This window comes from Odocoileus virginianus, unplaced genomic scaffold, assembly GCF_023699985.2.
Source record: "Odocoileus virginianus isolate 20LAN1187 ecotype Illinois unplaced genomic scaffold, Ovbor_1.2 Unplaced_Contig_30, whole genome shotgun sequence".
Lineage (NCBI taxonomy): Eukaryota > Metazoa > Chordata > Mammalia > Artiodactyla > Cervidae > Odocoileus > Odocoileus virginianus.
The window spans coordinates 305,404-327,379 of NW_027224347.1; the positions used below are offsets into that span (position 1 = coordinate 305,404).

The 21,976-nt window shown below is 37.4% G+C and overlaps 1 protein-coding gene and 1 pseudogene across 1 annotated transcript; both read right to left on the bottom strand.

The window, feature by feature from the left end:
• Positions 1-935: 935 nt before the first annotated feature.
• On the bottom strand, positions 936-1,866 carry LOC110142035 (olfactory receptor 52J3-like; annotated as a pseudogene).
• Positions 1,867-17,220: 15,354 nt separating this feature from the next.
• Positions 17,221-18,168, bottom strand: LOC110142034 (olfactory receptor 51L1-like). The gene has a single exon (XM_020901049.2). It carries the CDS (start codon positions 18,166-18,168, stop codon positions 17,221-17,223), a length of 948 nt encoding a protein of 315 aa, XP_020756708.2.
• Between the last annotated feature and the right edge of the window lie 3,808 nt (positions 18,169-21,976).

Below are 21,976 nucleotides of genomic sequence, written 5' to 3' on the forward strand. Positions count from 1 at the left end.
ATTGAATCAATCAAAAGTCCTTGGTCACATAAAAATTTGACTATTCTTAGATGTATATGATAATTTGTACATTAAAGTCAGTGAAGGCATTAGGGATAGATCATGGGCTTAGGAAAAGAGGTCTTGGATTTGAGGATGGACTATTTCAGGGTCAAGTGTAGATTGAGAAAACAAGGCAAGAAAGTGATAGGAAGAAGTCCAGCATGCATCACATAAACAGCAGTGCTATACATAATAAACCTCAAGACCACATTTACATTATGAGCTTGAGTGCAAAGAGAAAATCACCTAAATGGCACTGATGACATCAGTGAGAAATTATATTTAAATTTTATGTTTGTTTGGCTTATCATTACACTGAGTGTTACATGTTTGGCAGACCTTTCCACTTCAGGATACAGAGTTGGTAATAATTTTTATTGAAATTATGAGTCTGGCTTTTCTTAAGGGTACAGCAGGATGCAAGCTCCATAAGAATAGATGTTCCTGTTAGTTGGGTTCATTGATTTATCCTCAGTGATAAGAATCATTGAAGACATACAATAAACACAAATGAGTACAAATTGAGTAAAACATGAATGAATGAATGAGTGAATGAGTGGACACAGGAAACAGGGTCAAAGTTCTAGCACCACATTTCTCTAATTACAGAGCAATAAACACACAGTATAGTAAATCATCTCCAGACAAGAGGCAATTTCATGTTATCAAGGACAATGCATGATAACATACAAATAGGGGTCACACAACTCCTTTTCAGGACAGCCTATTAACCTTTGAACTAAAGTTCCAGTGAGTTTCCACAAGTTCTAAAATTCATTAGTCAGCAGTCAAGAACAAACCAACTTGTGTTGCAATCTGGCAGCAATAGGTCAGGACCAAGGGATACTTCTTAAGACAAGAACACACCAATTTTCCTAGAGAGATCAAAATCCTTAGTAAAACAATATGGTAGGTGTTTTATTTTTTAATAACACATGGAGCACTCGCTCCCATATTTGTTTGGTCTTCACACCATAAATGATGGGGTTGAGCGATGGTGGGATAACCAAATAGAGGTTGGCAACAAGAATGTGAATATAGTGGGGTATGTTGTGTCCAAATCAGTGGCTGAGGAAAGAAAAGAGTGAGGGGATATAGAAAACACAGAGGACAGCAATATGGGAGCCACATGGAAGATGGAAAACAGCCCAGAGTATATAAACATAGGAGATGCCAATAGGGGTTGGGTTCAGGAGAAAAAGAGAGATCACAAAGAGCCCATAAATACCATTGACACAGATGTTTCCACAGGACAGTTTTGCAATTTCCCATGTGCTCACAGTGGGAATGAGGTATTATTACATGAGTCTGGCAAAAAGGTAGGCAGTAGATGAGATAGATCATGGGAAGTGTAAGCAAGACTGTTAAAATTACAATGTACAAAGTGATGCTCATGAGTACCCAGGAAGTCAGGATGGCTGTGTAGTGGAGTGGAGCACAGATCGACACATAATGGTCAAAGGCCACTGGCACCAGGACCCCAGTCTCTTTGCCAGTGAAAGCATGGATCAGGAACATCTGGGCCACACAAGCTCCAAAGTTGATCTCAGGAGCATTAAACCAGAAGATACCCAGCATAAGAGGTACTGAGGTTGTTGAAAGGGCCAAATCAATTGTTGAAAGGATTGCCAGAAAGTAGAACATGGGCTCCCTGAAGTTCTGGTCCATCTTGATGACCAGCAGAATTGTGACATTGCCCAGTAAAGCCACTATATAAATAAAGCAGCAAGGCAGGGAGATCCAGTGATGAACCTCTTCCAGACCTGGGATTCCAAAGAGGAAAAATGTGATTGGGTGAAAAGTGCTTCCATTGTGATAGGTCATCCTGTTACTTCTCGAAGAAAATGAATCTGGTTCTCTTGCTCCTGTCGACAGAAGAAGTGAAAGAGGGCGGGGAAGAGAGAGAGATCAGAGGGAGAATGATCTGTTTCATCAGTTCCTAGTTCTCATCAGCACAGAGTTGATGTCATGTTTACTAGGTAAGTAGGCCTGTTATTGAATCACATGTATGGAGTAGTTCCCGCTAGCATTTAATATACCAGGTCAGAGTCGTAGTCAGTTTTTATTCTGCCTGCTGATTGAGTTCCTTTTTTTTTCTTTTTTTTCTGATTGAGTTCTAATTCCAAAAGTGAAGGCTTACAGAAAGCTCAGTTCAGAGTGCCAATAATTAGACCTTGCCATTCACTTTGAACGAGAATTGGATGTGATTCTATTTGGGGAAATCCACTCTGGTAAGTGACTCTAGAAACATGAAGACTACACATGAGAACAAGTTAATACATTACAGAGGCATTCAAAAAGGCCTTCAAGGGGTCCATAATGAAAATAAATTATAGATATCGGTGTATAGGAGCTTGTACAATTCAAGCCCGAATTCTTCTGATTCCCCATTATTCACATAGAGACGTACATGCAAAAATCCTGACCCAAGCCCAGTAGCCTCTCACAGACACCAAATCAGATCATAAGAGACACAGCTACATGTTCTCAGACAAATTACTGACCCCTTGAGATGCCTGGCCAGGAGCAGAGACAGCCATTGTTCATGGGTTACAGACTGCACAGAGTATCAGTTGGAGAAGGAGAGTGTTTTCTAGTGTCATTTACACTTCTCTTCTCTGTCCATGGCTTATCAGGTACTCCCAGAACAGCTGTTAATTTTACTTGAGTTAATTTTACCATCGCTGTTGAGTCAACACTTGCTTGGTTACTCCTCCTACCAGCTCAGTACACTGGAATTAGGTAGAAAAATCTGAAACCCTAAGATCATTTTGGTGCTAGAGGACATATTTTTGGTAGCTCTCTGGGATATCAGTGTCTCAATAGAGAAGAATCTACTTCTGCAGTGAACTAAAGGCGTGGAGAAAGATATTTGAGAAAAGCTTTCAAAATACAGCAGAATGTAGAGCATCTTGTCATGTGTTTGTTAGCCATCTGTATGTCTGCCTTAGAAAAATGTCTCTTTAGGACTTCTGCCCAATTTTTATTTGGATTTTTTTTTTTTTATATTGAGCTACAAGAAATGTTTACATATTTTGGAGATTAATCCTATGTCAGTTTCTTCATTTACAAATATTTTCTCCCATTCTTCAGGCTGTCTTTTTGCCTTGTTTATGGTTTCCTTTGCTGTGCAAAAGCTTTTCAGTTTAATTAGGTCTCATTTGTTTATTTTCATTTTTATTGTCATAACTCTAGGAGATAGGTCAAAAAAGATCTTGCTGTGATTTATCACAAAGAGTGTTCTGACTGTTTTCCTCTAAGAGATTTATAGCACCCAGCCTTACATTAAAAGTATTGAATCCATTCTGACTTTATTTTTGTATATGATGTTAGGGAGTCTCTAATTTCATTCTTTTACATGTAGCTGTCCAGTTTTCCCAACATCACTTATTGAAGAGACTATCTTTTCTCCACTGTATATTCTTGCCTTCTTTGTCATAGATTAGGTGACCATAGGTGTGTGGGTTTATCTCTGGACTTTCTATCCTGTTCCATTGATCTATATTTCTGTTTTTGTGCCAGTACCATACTGTCCTGATTGAGAAATGCAAATCAAAACTACAGTAAGATATCCCCTCACACTGGTCAGAATGGCCACCATCAAAAAATCTACAAACAATAAATGCTTAACAGGGTGTGGAAAAAAGAAACTTCTTAAACTGTTAAAGTGGGAAGGAAATCCAAAAAAGAGGGGATATATGTATACATATGGCTGATTCACTTTGCTGTACAACAGGAATTGACACAGCAGTGTAAAACAACTACACTTTAAAAAAATAAAGCTACAGAATGAATCAACCCAATCAAAATACTCAAAATGAGGTAAAGAAACTTGCCCCGGGGTTGTGTTACAGCACTTGTAATTCAAAATAAGGCATAGAGATCCTTCCTTTCTGTCCTTGTCATAGTTTCACTTTATTATATTTTTTATTCTTTCTCTTTTGATATAGAAAACATACCAAGGTGAAAAAAACAAGCTTTCCTTTTTTTGTGAATTCAGTCTAACAGAGAGAGTGCTGCCAAGTGCACTGACTCTTGTTTGTGATCTATAAATACATATATAATACATATAAATGCATAGCAAACTGGGCAATTAAAATGCCGCTGCCAGTAGAAAAATGATGGCATGGCCAAGGCTTAGGCTATAGGGTCCTTCTTGTTTATTTTGAAGCAGTTCTAGGATCCCACACTCAACAGTGGGTGCCACTGTCCAGTAGAAAAATGATGGCCATGGCCAAAGCTTAGGCTATAGAGTCCTTCTTGTTTATTTTGAAGCAGTTCTAGGATCCCACACTCAACAGTGGGTGCCACTGTCCAGTAGAAAAATGATGGCCATGGCCAAAGCTTAGGCTATAGAGTCCTTCTTGTTTATTTTGAAGCAGTTCTAGGATCCCACACTCAACAGTGGGTGCCACTGTCCAGTAGAAAAATGATGGCCATGGCCAAGGCCAAGGCTATAGAGTGCCTGTTGCTTATTTTGTAGCAACTCTAGGAGTCCATCTTCAACAGTGGATGACCACTAGCTTCAATCCTTCCTACTGCTGGAGAAATATATCTTATGTAGTGTGATTGACAAGATGACATTTCATGCCTTGGGTCTTTCTGAGCATTTTAAAGAATAAGCTTATCATCATTTAAAACATATTATTTTTTCCTACCTAGTGCAGTCTGGCAACATGATCCATTCTCAGCCTGTTCTGCCGTGTGTCTCTCCATTTACTAGAGAGATCTATTCACCAGAAATCAGCAGCTGATTCACCTTTTTCATGTGTGCAAGGGTCTTATGCACAGCATCAAGCGGCACAATACTTACTCTCATTCTAAACAGGGCATGGAGGTCACATTTACATTAGCGGTTGAGTATTCAAGAGATATTTCTAAGAAAGGACCACAACTTTGCACAGAGCTCTGGGACTGAGTCCTCAGGGACTGCTCACAAACTTCAAGATTCTACTCTAGAGGCCAAAAACTCCAAAGGATATAGAAGCAAACTGAAGTGTATGTAAATAAAGTTAAAAAGTGGAGATAAAACAGTTACTTCATCTATACTTGACGTATGTGAAAAGATATATATTATTGTACCTTCATGTGAATGTGAATACATGGCCCAATTCTACGTGTTACCGACATTCTACACAGAGAATAAACTAGCTAATTTAATTTAAAATGTTTTTTTAAAATATGAATTTTTTTTTTTTGCTTTTGCTTTAGATTTTACTCTTTCTCTTCACTGATAGTTTGTTTTTTTCCAACCTTATAAGTGAGAGAGTCAATTCCTAGGCAGGTTGATAAGTCTGGGATCCTCAAGGAGGAGATAGAGGTCTGGAGTTCTCAAGAAGGAGAAAAGATAAACTTCTTTTCTTTTCTCTCTCTCTAAGCCCAGAGCTAATGATTATACAACAAAACAACTCATCTTGCTCAAGGGTATGTTTTTCCTTTAAACACTGTACCAGTGATTGTATAGCAGCAATGTATTCTGCTTGAGGACATGTTTCTCCTTCTTTACCTTCTGAATAATCCTGTCATCTTAAAGTGTATGTTGTGTGAATGGGTCTGGTAAGACCTTCTTTTGATTTACTATAATAACCAACTGAAAAAGTATATAGCTCCCTTGCTAAGACTAGCAAGGGGGCACTCTCTGTTCCCCTTCTGATGTCTATGTCAGAAGCTTTCTCTGTCCTTTTTCACTTTAATAAAACTCTGCTACACAAAAGCTCTTGAGTGATCAAGTCTGGTCCCTGGTCCCAAAGCTAAATCTTCTTCTTCAGAGATCACGAATCTGACATCATATACCATAAGCTATAGTAACTACTTTGAGTTTTCCTGATTAGTCTTAAGGACACAGATTCATCATTAGTTTTTCACACTGCTTTCTATACACACTTTCCCTACCACTACCCTCACAATTTCGCATGTACAGAATTCTGAAATCCTACTAATTATAAATGCATAAATTTCAATCCTGGATTTAGAGTGCTATTGTCTAAGTCATGGCCCTGTCACATACTAGCCATGTCACTTTGAGTGACTTACATATTTCTATGCCTCAGTTTCCCTAGTAATAAAAAAGGACTCAAAATACTGCCTTCCTTCTTAAGCAAATTTGGGAATAAATTAAAATTTTATTGTGCATTCAGAACAGTATCCTGTACATTGTAAGTGGTCAGTTAAGAGTTCATCTTATTATTATCATCATTATTATTTTATTTTTAGCAACAAATTTAATTAAAATATAACTTATTTATAATATTAGTTTCTGGTATACAACCTAATGATTCCATATTGCAAAATGGTCACCATGCTAAGTCTAATTATCATTTTTCTCCATACAAAGTTATTAAAATAATATTGACTATATTACCTTTCCAAGTGGTGTAATGATAAAGAATCTTCCTGCCAATGCAGGAGACACGGGTTTTATCTCTGGATCAGGAAGGTACCCTGGAGAAGGAAATGGCAACCCACTCCATTATTCTTGCTTGGAGAATTCCATGGCCAGAGGAGTCTGGTGGGCTACAGTCCATGGGGTCACAAAGAGTTGGACAAAACTGAGTGACTAACACTTTCACTTTCACCAATGTTGTAAATTATATTTCTGTGACTCATTTATTTTATAACTGGAAGTTTCTGCCTCACCATCTCCCTCATCTATTTTACTCATCCCTTTATGCCACTTCCCGGTGGCAACCGCTTGTTTTTTCTCTGTATCTATGAATCTGTTTCTGTTTTGCTATGTTTGTCCAATTATTTCATTTTTAAAAAATTCTACACATAAATGAAATCATCTTTTACTTGTCTTTCTGTGCTGACTTGTTCAACTTAGCATAGTACCCTCTAGGTCTATCCCTGTTGTCAAAAATGGCAAGAGTCCAGTCTTTTTTATGACTGAGTAATTTTCCATTATAGGAACCAACAATGAACCAACCTGAGGGAGCGGTGCTGCAGAAGAATAAGGAAAGATAAGGTTCAGAAATAAAGTGGGGGTCAGGGGGCTGATGCCATTCGCAGGCAAATACCCAGATCCTAAACCTTGCATGCCTTTTATTGACATCTACTTCCTTATACATGCTCTAGAAATATCTGTTCTTTACAATCTCAAATCAGGGGTAAAGATATACAATGCACAGTCCTCAATGTCAAACCTTCAGGCCTTTCATGACTCTGTTTAGCCTTTCCTCAGCAACTCCCTAAAGGTTCTGGTTACAGTCGCTAATGGTTTTCCATCAGTCACATCAGTACTTCAGCATGTTGTTTTCAAGATGTTTTTCCATAATGTAGGTTTACTGCTCCCAGCCCTTTGCCTGGGGGTGATGAGAAAGTCATTCTTATTTTTCAAAGAAGCCCTGTTAATTATAGTACAGGCCTGTGCATAGCATATTCCCTACAGATCTTTGTCAGCAAACTGCTGTCTCTGCTTTTTAATATGCTGTCTAGGTCGGTCATAGCTTTTCTTCCCAGAAACAAGTGTCTTTTCATCTTGTGGCTGCAGTCACAGATAGCTTATGATGAATGATGTCGGATTTGTGATCTCTGAAGATTTAGCTTTGGAACCAGGGACCAGGCTTGATCACTCAAGAGCTTTTGAGTAGCAGAGTTTTATTAGAGTAAAAGAAGAGAAAGAAAGCTTCTGACATAGACATCAGAAGGGGGACAGAGAGTGCCCCCCTTGCTAGTCTTAGCAAGGGAGCTATATACTTTTTCAATTGGTTATTACAGTAAATCAAAAGAATGTCTCAAGGTTGTAAAGGTCTTACCAGACCCACTCCCACAATATACATTTTAAGATAACAGGATTAGAACTAACAATAAAAAGATCTTACCAGACCTGCTCCCACAATTTACACTTTAAGATGACAGGATTATTCAGAAGGTTCTTAAAAAGGAGAAACATGTCCTCAAGCAGGATACATTGTTGTTATATAATCATTCAGTTCAGTTCAGTCTCTCAGTCTTGTCCAACTCTTTGCGACCCCATGGACCACAGCATGCCAGGCTTCCCTGTCCCTTCACCAACTCTCAGAGCTTGCTCAAACTCATGTCCGTTGAATCGGTGATGCCATTCAACCATCTCATCTTCTGTTGTCCCCTTCTCCTCCTGCCTTCAATCTTTCCCAGCATCAGGGTCTTTTCCAGTGAGTCAGTTCTTTGCATCAGGTAGCTGAAGTATTGGAGTTTCAGCTTCAGCATCAGTCCTTCCAAAGAACACCCAGGACTGATCTCCTTTAGGATGGACTGGTTAGATCTCCTTGCAGTCCAAGGGACTCTCAAGAGTCTTCTCCAACACCACAGTTCAAAAGCATCATGTCATCACTGGTACAGAGTTTAAGGGAAAAACATATCCTTGAGCAGGATGAGTTGTTTGGTTGTGTAATCACTAGTTCTGAGCTTAGACAAAAAAAAAAAGTCTTTGTCCTTTTCTCCTCCTTGAAAGCTCCAGACTCCTATCTTCTCCTCAGGGACCCTGGACTTCTTATCAACCTGCCTAGGAATTGACTCTCTCATCACCATCTGAAAGTGATCTTGGAGCCCAAGAAAATAAAATCTGTCACTATTTCCACCTTTTCCCCATCTATTTGCAATGAAGTGATATGACTGGATGCCATCATCTTAGTTTTTAAATTTTGAGTTTTACGTTATATCTTTTCTGGGAGGCTGCTTTCCCAGTTGCCTTAATTCTGTTGCTACATTCTGAACGGGTTCCTTTTCTCGAGCCTAGCTGGGAATACCTTTTACAGTTCTCTTGTTTTGAATCTATTGCTCCTAATATCTCATATCTTCCCATTTCACAGATGTTGCCCTAGTTTTCCTGGAATACATCTTTAAGTAAATTCTAAAAGTAGGATGAATGAGAGATATAGTTTCAAAATGTTTGCATGACTGAAAATTACCTTGTCTTCAAGTATGATTGATGTTTTGGGCTTTGTATCCCTTCAGGTTACATAAGTTGAAGTCCTAGCCTCAAGTACCTCAGAATGTAAGCTTATTTGGAAATGGGGACATTGAAAATGTAAGATAAAAGTACAATGGGTCCCTGATTCACCTGACTGGTGTCCTTATTTAAAAAATGATGTGTGAAGAAATACGAAGTAACATCACTGACATTTAGATCTCAGACTTTTAGCCTCCTACAACGAAGAGCTGACTCATTTGAAAAGACCCTGATGTTGGGAAAGATTGAAGGCAGGAGGAGAAGGGGACGGCAGAGGTTGAGATGGTTAGATGGCACCACCGACTCAATGGACATGATTTGGGTAAACTCCAGGAATTTGTGATGGACAGGGAGGCCTGGAGTGCTGCGGTTCATGGGGTCGTAAAGAGTCGGACATGACTGAGCAACTGAACTGAAATGAACTGAACTAAGAGACAATACATTTCTATTGTTTAAGCCACCCAGTTTATGATACTTCATTACACCATCACTAGGAAACTAATATAGTTATATTGGTTGAAATGATTTTATAAGAATGACTACATTTATCTTGATCTACATGGTAGTCAAAGATTCCACTGTGATTCCTATTTCTTGTAGTTAAACTATAATGGTTTTCCTGTCCTCTTTAAAATGTATTAGTATCATCTCTTTTTATTTAAATTTCTTAAAATTTATCCTCATCAGTTAAGTGAATAGGCCTTTATAACATTTGGATCTATGACATGACAATTTTGGAAATTATTTTTAGTTTAAAATCTCTCAGTTTTCCTCTTTCTCTGTCCATAACTCCTCCCTTACTTGACATATGGTTTTCTGGGTTGATCTTTTATGTATATTTTTCTTTATTTAATGTTTTTAATCATGGTTTCCTTTTTCCTGATATTCTGAAATTATATATATATATATATATATATATATATATATATATATATAAATTTATCTGCCTATACTTATATCGACTTATTTCTTATTTTTTAGAACTGTTTGGTCATCTGAGAAAAACTTCAGAATTTTGAAAACCTTTTATTTTTTCTCAGTTTGTGAATAGTGACATTTAAAAGATGTCAAACAAATGAAAACAAAGAACTTTATTATTGGTGAGCTGATTATCTCTTATTATTGAGAATTTTGTTTAGATGTATTCTACAATGAAATTCTTAGTACTGATTGACCAAATTTGATAGGCTTGCTAACCATATCATAGACTGTGTCATGACAGGCATTGTAAAATGGAACTCTATTCCTATAAAGCATGGAAAGAATAGTTTATGTTCCCTCTAAACAGTTGGTTTCTAAGAGGAAAGATACAAAAGAAACTGCATTCAGAAGAATAGACTATTTTATTAGTCTCAAAACCCAGATCAGTAAGTCAGTCTTCATGTGAAAAGAAAAGGATTCAAGAGTGAAGAACCCAGAAGATTTAGGGGAAAATAAATATATAACTAATGGGAAAATATATATAGTAATTGCTAAGAAAAGTTCTCTTAAAAATTAACATCATTTTATTTTTTTTTCATTTATTTTTATTAGTTGGAGGCTAATTACTTTACAATATTGTAGTGGTTTTTGCCATACATTGACATGAATCAGCCATAGTTTTACATGTGTTCCCCATCCCGATCCCCGCTCCTGCCTCCCTCCCCATCCCATCCCTCTGGCTCTTCCCAGTGCACCAGCCCTGAGCACTTGTCATAAAAAATTTTTTCTACTAACTTATAATTTTCAAATATTTGCTTTTCATGCTATCCTGTCTTTGTTTTTGAAAATGATAATTTCTTAAATCTTTAGTTTTTTTTAAAGTAATATTGAGGTAATTCTTTTTTTCTAATTTCATTTACTTTGTACTGGGGTATAGTTGATTTAGAGTATATTATTTCAAGAGTACAACATAGTCAATATTTTTTATAGATTAGACTCCATTTAAAATTATTATTAATATGATATATTGGCTATATTCCCTGTACTGTACAATATGGCCATGTAGTTTATTTATTTTATACATTGTAGTTTGTGCCCTTTAGTCTCCTAATAGAGAAATTAAACTGGAGGAGAAATTAAAATGGAGGAAGTCTTGTTCAGGCTTCAGAAGAAGCAGGAGAGCAGGCCTCTGACCTTGCTTCTGACCTGCCTATACACTGCTCAGTTTGTTTGCTTGTAAGCACAGCAAGTCAGGCAAGGGATAAAAAAGGGAGTGGGTCTTGGAATTCTTGAGCCCTTGGAGGTCTGGCTAACTGCGCACCCGGGGTTTATCTTATTCTATGTTTCAACATAAGATAAAACTAACACTGTCAAAAGGTTAAAATAAAACCAGGGCATTATTTTTGTGCACAAACTGATGATGATATTAGTTTGTGGCCTGAGATGATAAGTGGGAACCCCTGAAACCAATTTGAAGTCTTATCCGTAGAGTGGATGCACTGCCTGGGACCTTTTCCCAGTCTGGGGCTTCAGATTGCTATTAATGAGGGACTTCTCAGCACTGGTTAACATGGATGTTGGTTGGCCCAATTTGGTGTGTATGTGCTGTTAGTCTTTCTGTTGTTTCTATTTCTCTTCTTTTAATGACTGTATATTGAAATTAAGTCAAATAATCCTCTATTAAATATTGAAATTGTTTATTGTGTGTAACAAGTGGTTTATTTTGTTAATGATTCCTTTGAACTTGAAACAAAAGGAAAACTTTCAGCAAAAAATTCCCTACTCCTCCTACTTGCCTCCCCCATCTCTCTGCTCTCCCTGCTGGTAACCACTAACTTGATCTCTATATCTGTGAATCTGCTTTTGTTTTATTATATTCATGCATTTTTTAAGATAATTTTCTTTTGGCCCTGTATAATTTTCTTGGAGGATGTAACTCAGAGGTAGAGCAGTTTTCCTGACTGCAGTTTTCCTTTGCTATCATATATATGATGATTCTGAATTTACCTTTTATTTAAAGGTAAACTAGTTGAAAATTTTGTATAGTGTGTGGATCTTTTCATAATTAAGCATGGATGGCAATTGATTATGGCCTTTATTATGATTTTCCTTTCCTTTAGTTTACTGTGTGCAGGTCTGTAGTCTGAGTCCATCTTCTTTCTCCAGGGGAAAAAAACATGCCCATTAGATTATGCCAGAGGATAAATATCCAACTACCTTTTGTTTCTTACTTACCTATTTGGTCTCCTCCCCTTTGAAATAAGAGGCAGATTAGGTTATGATTGTATGCAGACTTCCAGTGATGTTATTCCTCTGATTTCAGCACCATGTCTCACAATTCAGGTGTTGAGAAGATCCTGGTCTCTATTTATGAACAGCCAGAGGCTGTTGTCAGAGGCTACTTATAGGATGTATTTGGAAATGCATTCAAGTGTTTCATTTGTATGTGGGATTCATCTAAAAAGGAAAGAGGTGTATATAGTATCCAGCTTCTAGCATTTGAGCAATTCATGACCTAGAGTTAATCACATTACTTTGGGATATGGCAGAAAAGGCCCTTCACATTTTCTAGAAATGCAGATTTTGGGGTTTTACCTAAGGAATTCTATTAGGTACTGAATGAATCTAAAATGTATATTATTTGAGTAAATTTTCCTAAGGATATTCTTTGAGTATGAACAGTTTGGTGATCCTGTATGGTATGTGAGAGCAATTCAAAAGTAACTTATAGTTTCATCAAACTCCTTAAAGAGGACCTGGAAAACAAAAGTGAGGAAAATCCTCTCTGCGGGATTCTGCAGTATATTGGTCATCTACCTTGTGTGGAAAAAGAAGTGGCTTCAAGCTAATTTATAAATAAACACATAAACACACTGAAGTGTATTTTCTGGTTGGTCAATAACCTTAACAAGGAATGATTAGAAGATCAGTATCAATAAACATAGGGGTAGAGGCATGAGAAGTAGCACAAAGAGTGAAGGTGTTTGAGTCACATTGTAATATACCAGATAATCCAGTCAAACAGATCTAAATTGACAACAACCAGTGTCTGTCATTAAACATAGAGAACAGTAGTCTTTAAATAGGGTAGCCATAGTAACAGTGGTAGAGACCATGCATGGACCCAGCTTTATGAACTATCATTCATCAAAGTTCATCCCTCTACTCCTGCCAATGCTGAATACCCAAACCTTAGCAAGAGACCAGTAATAAACCCCAATATGGTACCATATTCCAAGAAGACCAACCAATTGGTGGCAATTTGGTTACATTAGACATTTATACTCTAAAAAAGGCAGAGCTTCATTTAGATTGGAAATATTTTCTAAGCATGAGTTTGACTTTCCTTCCCAGAGTCTCACTCATCATCCCAAGGACTATGGCATGCTCAATACATTGATACCCTGGAGAAGCTAGTAGGGGCTTCTTTCATAGCTCAGTTAGTAAAGAATCTGCCTGCAATGCAGGAGACCTGCATTCTGTTCCTGGGTGGGGAAAATCCTCTGGAGAAGGAAATGGCAGCCCACTCCAGTACTCTCACCTGGAGAATCCCATAGAGAGAGAAGCTTGGCCGGCTACAGTCCATGGGATCACAAGAGTCAGACATCACTTAGCCAGTAAACCACCACCACTACTACCTTGGAGAAGGAAATGGCAACCCACTCCAGTATTCTTGCCTGGAGAATCCCATGGACAGAGGAACCTGGTGGACTACAGTCCATGGGGTTGCACAGAGTCAGACACAACTGAAGCGACTGAGCAGCAATATATTGATATAGAATTTGCATAATATCATATAGAAACAAGGGACCCATTTTACAACAAGAGGTGTTCAGTGAGTTACAGCAGTGGACACATGCCCATGAGATGCCTTGATTATATCTTATACTATTAAGCTGGCAAACCAATGAAGTGGTAGATTTACCTATTGCGTGTATGTCTTAGTTGTCAGCTTATAAATTGCCATCTACAATGATGCATAAACCATCCAGGATACAGTACACACTCTAAGTTATCAATTATTCTAAAGAAAGAACATATTTGTCTGAAAAACAGAAGTGTAAATATTTCCATTTACCACCATCTTACTATTTGTTTTATTTTTTTTATAAATGTCATATTTTATTGAATCAAACTATTCTACCAGATTTGTTATAGAAATGAACAGTTCCCATACCTTCTCTCTTATTTTCCACCATTGGGAATGATTTCCAACTCTAATGACAGCATCTCCATATTTAATTCTTTTTTTTTTTTTTTACATTTATTTGCAGCTACATTTCTTTTTATTTTTTTATTTTTTCTTCATTTATTTTTATTAGTTGGAGGCTAATTACTTTACAATATTGTAGTGGGTTTTGTCATACATTGACATGAATCAGCCATGTATTCCCCATCCTGATCCCCCCTCCCACCTCCCTCTCCACCCGATCCCTCTGGGTCTTCCCAGTGCACCAGGCCCAAGCACTTGTCTCATGCATCCAACCTGGGCTGGTGATCTGTTTCACTATAGATAATATACATGTTTCGATGCTGTTCTCTCGAAACATCCCACCCTCGCCTTCTCCCACAGAGTCCAAAAGTCTGTTCTGTACATCTGTGTCTCTTTTTCTGTTTTGCATATAGGGTTATCATTACCATCTTTCTAAATTCCATACATATGTGTTAGTATGTGCTATTTGTTTTATAGGTAATTTGTTCTTTTCCCCTTTTCCCACTTTTCCTATATTTCTAATGAATTGAATAGTATTATGATTTAATATAACCACTTATTTATTTATTGCCTATACCTTTTTTAGATGTATATATTAATAACACCTTCAGAATTTTTAGTATACATCTTTAGCTTATCATTATCTACTTTCCTGTAATGTATCATTTTGCATATAGAATAAGAATCATACTAACAGTTAAAGGAAATAAGAATCTTATAAGAATATACTAATATTACCCACATCTTGGTCTTTTTGCTATTTTTGTCATATATTTTATTTCTACCTATGTAATTAATACCACAATGCATTATTATTACCTTTGCTGTCAGTCATCCTTTAATATTGTATTGCTGCTCTGTTTGAGTTAAATTGTTTCAGCTGCTAAATATATGATATTGTCTTTACTTGGCCCTCATTTCTGAAGAATGTTTTTGCTGAATATAGCATTTTAGGGTGTTTGGTTGCTATTCCATGCTTTTTCTAGTACTATGAAGATATAGCGCCACTGTCTTTTGGGTTGCACGATTTCTGGCAAGAAGGCTGTCTTCATTCTCATTTTGTCTTTCTGTAAATTTGTTATCATTTTTCTGTCGGCTTTCAGACAGTTCCACTGCTTTTAAGCAATTGATTAGGATGTGCTTCTCTATGGTTTTATTCATATTCTTTTCCAGATTGTGTTTATTGTGCTTCTTGGATTGTGGACTTAGTTTTTATTAAACTCAGGAAACAAACTGTTGTTTATACTTTTCTGTTCTCTTCTGTTTTTAAATTTCCAGTTATGTGCATATATTAGACAGCATAATGATCTCCAGTATTTCAAAGATGCTTAGCTCATTTTTTAGTCTATTTCCTCTCATTTAAATACATTCAGTATGCTTTTCATCTTTCCCATACTAATTTTCATTCTAGAACTTAAATTTCATCTTTAAAAAGATCATACCTCTATTTAGTATGTTAATGCCTTCCTTTACAGTCATGAATATAATGATCATATTTATATATTTTTTAATGTCCTTGTCTACTTATCCCATCATTTGTCTCATCTAGGCATATGTTTCTATGGATTGATTCATCAATGTGGATTCTGCTATTACTCATCTTTCCATGTCTTACATGTTTTATTGAATTTTATACATTGTAAATTTTATACTGTTGAGCAAAAGATGTTTTTGTATTTCTCTAAATATAAACTTTATCTTTATTTTGTGCATAATAAAATTACATATAAATGGTTTAATTCTTTCAAGGCTTTTCTTTATACAAGGTTAGCAATAACCAAGACAGTTTTTAATTTAGGGATAATTTGCCCCATTGCTAAGGCAATAGTCTTCTAAATATACAAACAGATGTTCTGTGTATTACAAAATTTCTCTACTCTGGCTGTGAGAATATAAACTCTTCTCAGTCATATAGAAAGTTTAAAAAAATCATTCCATCTACTCCTTTCTGATGGTTTTTTCCCAGAATCAGTAGTTCCTTCACAAACATACAATGATCAATACACAACTGAAGACCTCTGAAGAGTGTCCTATGGATTACCTATCTGTCTATGTGAAATTTTCTGCTCTCTGTTACTCTGCCTCATAATTCAGGGAGACCACCAGACTCTGTTAGGGTTCTTCTCACTTCAAGACTCAATAAATTTCCAATAAATAAACTAGGGCAATCACCAGGCTCACCTCATTTTTCCCCTTCTCTTAGAAATCACTCTTTGTTACCTTTTACCCAACTTCTTAGAACTATTCTTTCATACACTTTCCACATTATCTGTTGTTTAAACTGAGGGACTATATCTGATCTTTGTTGCTTCATCACAGCAATGAAGAGAAATTGGATCTTCATTTTGTATATAATTGTTTGCTTCATTGTTTTAATCCCAAATTATAATCTGAATGTGTGGGTGAACACATTTTAAAACCATCAGTGTTCCAAATTTAGTCTCATTCCCTTGATCTCAGAGGAATGAATGCCTGTTTTGATATTTCAACTTATTATATGTCAACCTTGAGTGAGTAATCATGGCCTATATGTTTATCTCAACACTAGAAAGTGAGCATGATTCTAATATCTATACAAGGGAATAGCTGAAGAGGAAACTAAGGTATAAGCAAAGGATAAAGGGAAAAAAGTCAATTACAGTGATGATATTTGGCAGAGTAAAGATTGGGTTTGGTAAGGTCTTTAAAATTTCAGGCCCAATACATACCAAGCGTAGATTATTGAAACACAAAAGTTTGCACAATATTCTGGCACTTGACAAAGGAATAACTAATCACGGACTAACAATGAATGATAACCACATTTGAGTCTTTGGATTAAGAGATTTCAATTGATTTATTATTTTTAAAAACTGTAAAACATGTTTTATATCAGTTTGCTTTGTTATATGGAAATCTTCATAACATATTTGTGAAGTGATCTTCATATAATGCTGGAATATAATCAGAGCAAGGATAAAATCCCAAATTTACCAAGAAAAAAATAAAAACCTGGAAATATAATAAAAATTAAGGAATTCTCCAAAATCACATATCTAATATGTTGCAGAGTTAAGATTCCAGTGGAGAAAATCTCCCTCCAAATCAGTGCTAACTGATAAAAATCGGATGTTTTCTAAAGCTTCTTTCTTTGCCTAAACATGTGAAAAATTCCTAGACGAATCTGCTTGGTCCTGACACTGTAGATAATGGGGTTAAGTACTGGTGGGAGAAGCAGATAAATATCCGCCATGAGAATATGGACTGTGGGAGGCAATTGTTTCCCAAAGCGATGGACCATGCATACGCCAATTAGAGGGACGAAGAAGATAAGTACCACACATACATGGGATAAACAAGTATTTAGTGCCTTTAGTCGTTCTTCATGAGATGCAATCCCAAGAATAGCATGGAGAATTAGGACATAGGAGAGGAGGATGAGAACTGAGTCTGTGCCCAATGTGATAATGACCACACACAACCCATAGATGTTGTTGACACTGGCATCAGAGTAGGATAATTTAAGAATATCCTGATGCAGGCAAAAAGGGTGGCTGAGGACATTAGCACGGCAGTAATGGTAGCGCCTTAGTAATAGGGGTGTAGGCATCACTACTCCTGCACTTCGTATCAAGCAGCCTAGGCCTATCTTTCCAATGACATCATTGGTGAGGATGCTTGAGTAGTGCAGGGGACGATAGATAGCCACGAAGCGGTCAAAAGCTATGGCCAGCAGCACTGAAGACTCCAAGAATGTGAATGTGTGGATGAAGAAGAGCTGAGCAAAGCAAGCCCCTATTTGAATTTCCAGGGCTTCCCACCATAACACAGCTAATATTGTAGGGAGTGTAGACATGGACATGCCCAGGTCAGTTATTGCCAAGAAGGACAACAAATAATACATGGGCTGGTGGAGTGAGGATTCACTCCACACAACAGAGAGGATGGTGATGTTGCCTATAAATGCCACCAGGTATGCAAGACAGAATGGAATTGAGAGCCAAGCATGAGCAGATTTTAGTCCATGGAAACCACGTAAGAGGAAGATGGGTTCCATAACATTACTGTTATTCCAGACCACCATGGTGGTCATTCAGAAGCCCTTTAGGTATAAAATATGAGAGAGTCAGAGTTGACAAAGTCACAGGCTAATGCAATTCACATCAATGAGTAAACTCCACCATAGTCATGTAAAATCAATGTTCAGGATATTCCAAATGGCTTACACAGATATCAGTATGAAGAACAGCCTCTGAATCACCAGTGCAGGAAGAGTTTATAGCACATGAAATCTGGTCACAACTGCATACACAGACATGTGATCTCTGCTACTTGTCCTACTGCTTAGTCTATGCACCTCTGTTCATGTATCACAGAAAATCCAAGGTTACCCTGTGTCTACAAAGAAAGAAGAGTTATTTCTACTCAGTACTACAGGCATCTTTATGTCTCCAAAATTAATCTTTTATGCTACATTTTGAACTAATATTTCAGTCATTCCCAGAGGAAATGGAGAATAAAAAATGGATGTTAACTCTATAAGTGTCTTCTCATCTCCCATGCTGGATTCTAAGAATACCTATCAGTATCTAGTCTCTAAGGATATTAGAGGCCAGTCTAGGAAGTATGTCATTTCTTTCTGCTTATTATTGAATGATCCCCACCTCAAACGCCATCTTTTCTCACTACTCCCTGGGCATCTTCGATCAATTGCCAGCACCTTCTATTTCTCATTATCATTTCTCTGAATTGTCTCTCTGACTCCGTTTTTGTGACTTTATTAAATGATTGCCTGAGTCCGTGTCTCTTGATGCCTCCTAGTCTCTGTACGTAGCTTTTTACTGATTTCTGGTTCCATATCTTTTTGACACTCACTTTCTCAGTCTTAAAGACTCTGTTCAATTGTGTATGATCCATGACATGAAACGGAACCTTATAGATGCTTTTTCTTTAGTAAGAACATTAAAGGAATCCCTATAAATACCTCCTTTATCCTTGCTCTCTGCCTTGGGATTCTCAAAGTATTGGAGGGATATTCATCTTATTTAAGAACTGTTCAAAAGAACTTGCTAAAGGCAAAGGAGAAAAGGAAAGATATACTCATTTGAATGCAGAGTTCCAAAGAATAGCAAGTAAAGATAAGAAAGCCTTCCTTGGTGATCAGTGCAAAGATATAGAGGAAAACAATAGAATAGGAAAGACTAGAGATCTCTTCAAGAAAACTAGAGATACCAAGGAAACATTTCATGCAAAGATGGGCTCAATAAAGGACAGAAATGGTAGGGACCTAACAGAAGCAGAAGATTTTAAGAGGAGGTGGCAAGGATACACAGAAGAACTATACAAAAAAGATCTTCACGACCCAGATAATCACAATGGTGTGATCACTTACCCAGAGCCAGACATCCTGGAATGCGAAGTCAAGTGGACCTTAGGAATCATCACTATGAACAAAGCTAGTGGAGGTGATGAAATTCCAGTTGAGCTATTTCAAATCCTAAAAGATTATGCTGTGAAAATGTTGCACTCAATATGCCAGCAAATTTGGAAAACTCTGCAGTGGTTACAGAACTGGAAAAGGTCAGTTTTCATTCCAGTCCCAAAGAAAGGCAATCCCAAAGAATGTTCGGACTTCCACAGAATTGCACTCATCTCACACGCTAGTAAAGTAATGCTCAAAATTCTCCAAGCCAGGCTTTAGCAGAATGTGAACCATGAATTTCCACATGTTCAAGCCAGATCTAGAAAAGGCAGAGGAACCAGAGATCAAATTGCCAACATCCATTGGATCATTGAAAAAGCAATAGAAACACATTCCAGAAAAACATCTATTTCTGCTTTATTGACTACACCAAAGCCTTTACTGTGTGGATCACAAAAATCTGTGGAAAATTCTCCAAGAGATGGGAATACCAGACCACCTGACCTGCCTCCTGAGAAATCTGTATGCAGGTCAAGAAACAGTTAGAACTGGACATGGAACAACAAGACTGGTTCCAAATTGGGAAAGGAGTACATCAAGGCTGTATATTGTCACCCTGCTTATTTAACTTATATGCAGAGTACATCATGTGAAATTCTGGGCTAGATGAAACACAAGTTGGAATCAAGGTTGCAGAGAGAAATATCAGTAACCTCAGACTTCCAGATGACACCACCCTTTTGGCAGAAAGTGAAGAAGAACTGAACAGGCTCTTGATGAAAATGAAAAAGCAGTGAAAAACTTGGCTTAAAACTCAGTATTGAATAAACTAAAATCATAGCATCCAGTCCCATCATTTCATAGCAAATAGATGGGGAAACAATGACAAAGTTTATTTTTAGGGGGGGCTCCAGAATCACTGCAGATGGAGACTGCAGCCTTGAAATTAAAAACACTTGCTCCTTGGAAGAAAAGTTATGACCAACCTAGACAGCATATTAAAAAGCAGATGGGCCAACAATGGTCCATCTAGTCAAAGCTATGGTTTTTCCAGTAGTCATGTATGGGATGTGAGAGTTGGACTATAAAGAAAGCTGAATGCTGAAGAATTGATGCTTTTGAACTGTGGTGTTGGAGAAGACTCTTGAGAGCCCCTTGGACTGCAAGGAGATCCAACCAGTCAATCCTAAAGGAAATCAATCCTGAATATTCATTGGAAGGGCTGATGTTGAAGCTGAAGCCCTATACTTTGGCCACCTGATGTGAAGAACTGCCCCCTGGAAAAGACCCTGATGCTGGGAAAGATTGAAGGCAGGAGGAGAAGGGAACAACAGAGGATGAAATGTTTGGATGGCATCACCGACTTGATGAACATGAGTTTGAGCAAGCTCCTGGTGTTTTTGATATACAGGGAAGCCTGGGGTGCTACAGTCCATGGGGTCACAAAGAGTCAGACACAACTGAGTGACTGAACTAAACTGAAACATACACCCAATGGACTTTCATGCACAAGAGATAGGGAGATAGGAGACAAAAGTATATATATTTATATTTACAAAGAGAGAAAAATAGAAGAGGAGGCAATGGCTTTTACACCCTGAAAGAGCAAATGCTATTATAAAACCTGATACCTAACACTAACACTGACCTTTATTCTTCCTTTACTCTTGGCCGTTGACAAGGTACATCTGACCATCCTTGTCTTTCTGTTTTGGAGAGATAGCATATCATAGTGGCTAAAAGCGTAGAGATAGGAGTCCTATTATCAGGTCTTAAAATTCTTCTTCACCACATCCTACTTCGATAACTTTGGGCAAAATGCCAAATAAAGATTTTCAAAATGATGATGTTTACTACTCTGATTCTGTGACTTGCATTTCACATTGCAACTGATACTGCCATTGTCCTTTTCTCTCCTGTTTGTCTTTTACTATGTTTTTACTTCCTTTTTCTTTATTCCTGTCTGCTTCTGTCTCTTAATAGTCCTTGCCCCTTTTCCCTCAGTCACACTGTCTTCCACAAGTCTACTGTTTTTCTCTTTGCTTTGTCCAGTAAGAATATTATTTCTTTCTTTCTTCTGTATTTCTATCACTGTCTCTTGTTCTGCTTTTGTGTATATCTCTACTTTCTTAGATGGAGAACTTAATATTCTACTCACAGTAAATCCTTCCACTGAGTATTCTTCTGAAATCCTGGCTTGTCAGAAACATTGGATCCTTAACTGGTTTGTCCAGAGTGTTTTGACTGTGTTTCTCACTTTCTACTTAAGCTTCCTGATTCACTGTTTCTCTATAAAACATCCAGTTACCCCATGAGGAAAGGCATGAGGTATAAAGTTTTAGTGTCCCAAGAGGCCCCAAGATACAAGCAAGGTGGAAACAACTCCAAATTACCATTGTGCCAGAGCTCCAACTTCACTTTTTGATGTTTTTTAGCTCTAAGTCTCCTGAAAAGAGACTGGAGTTCCCCA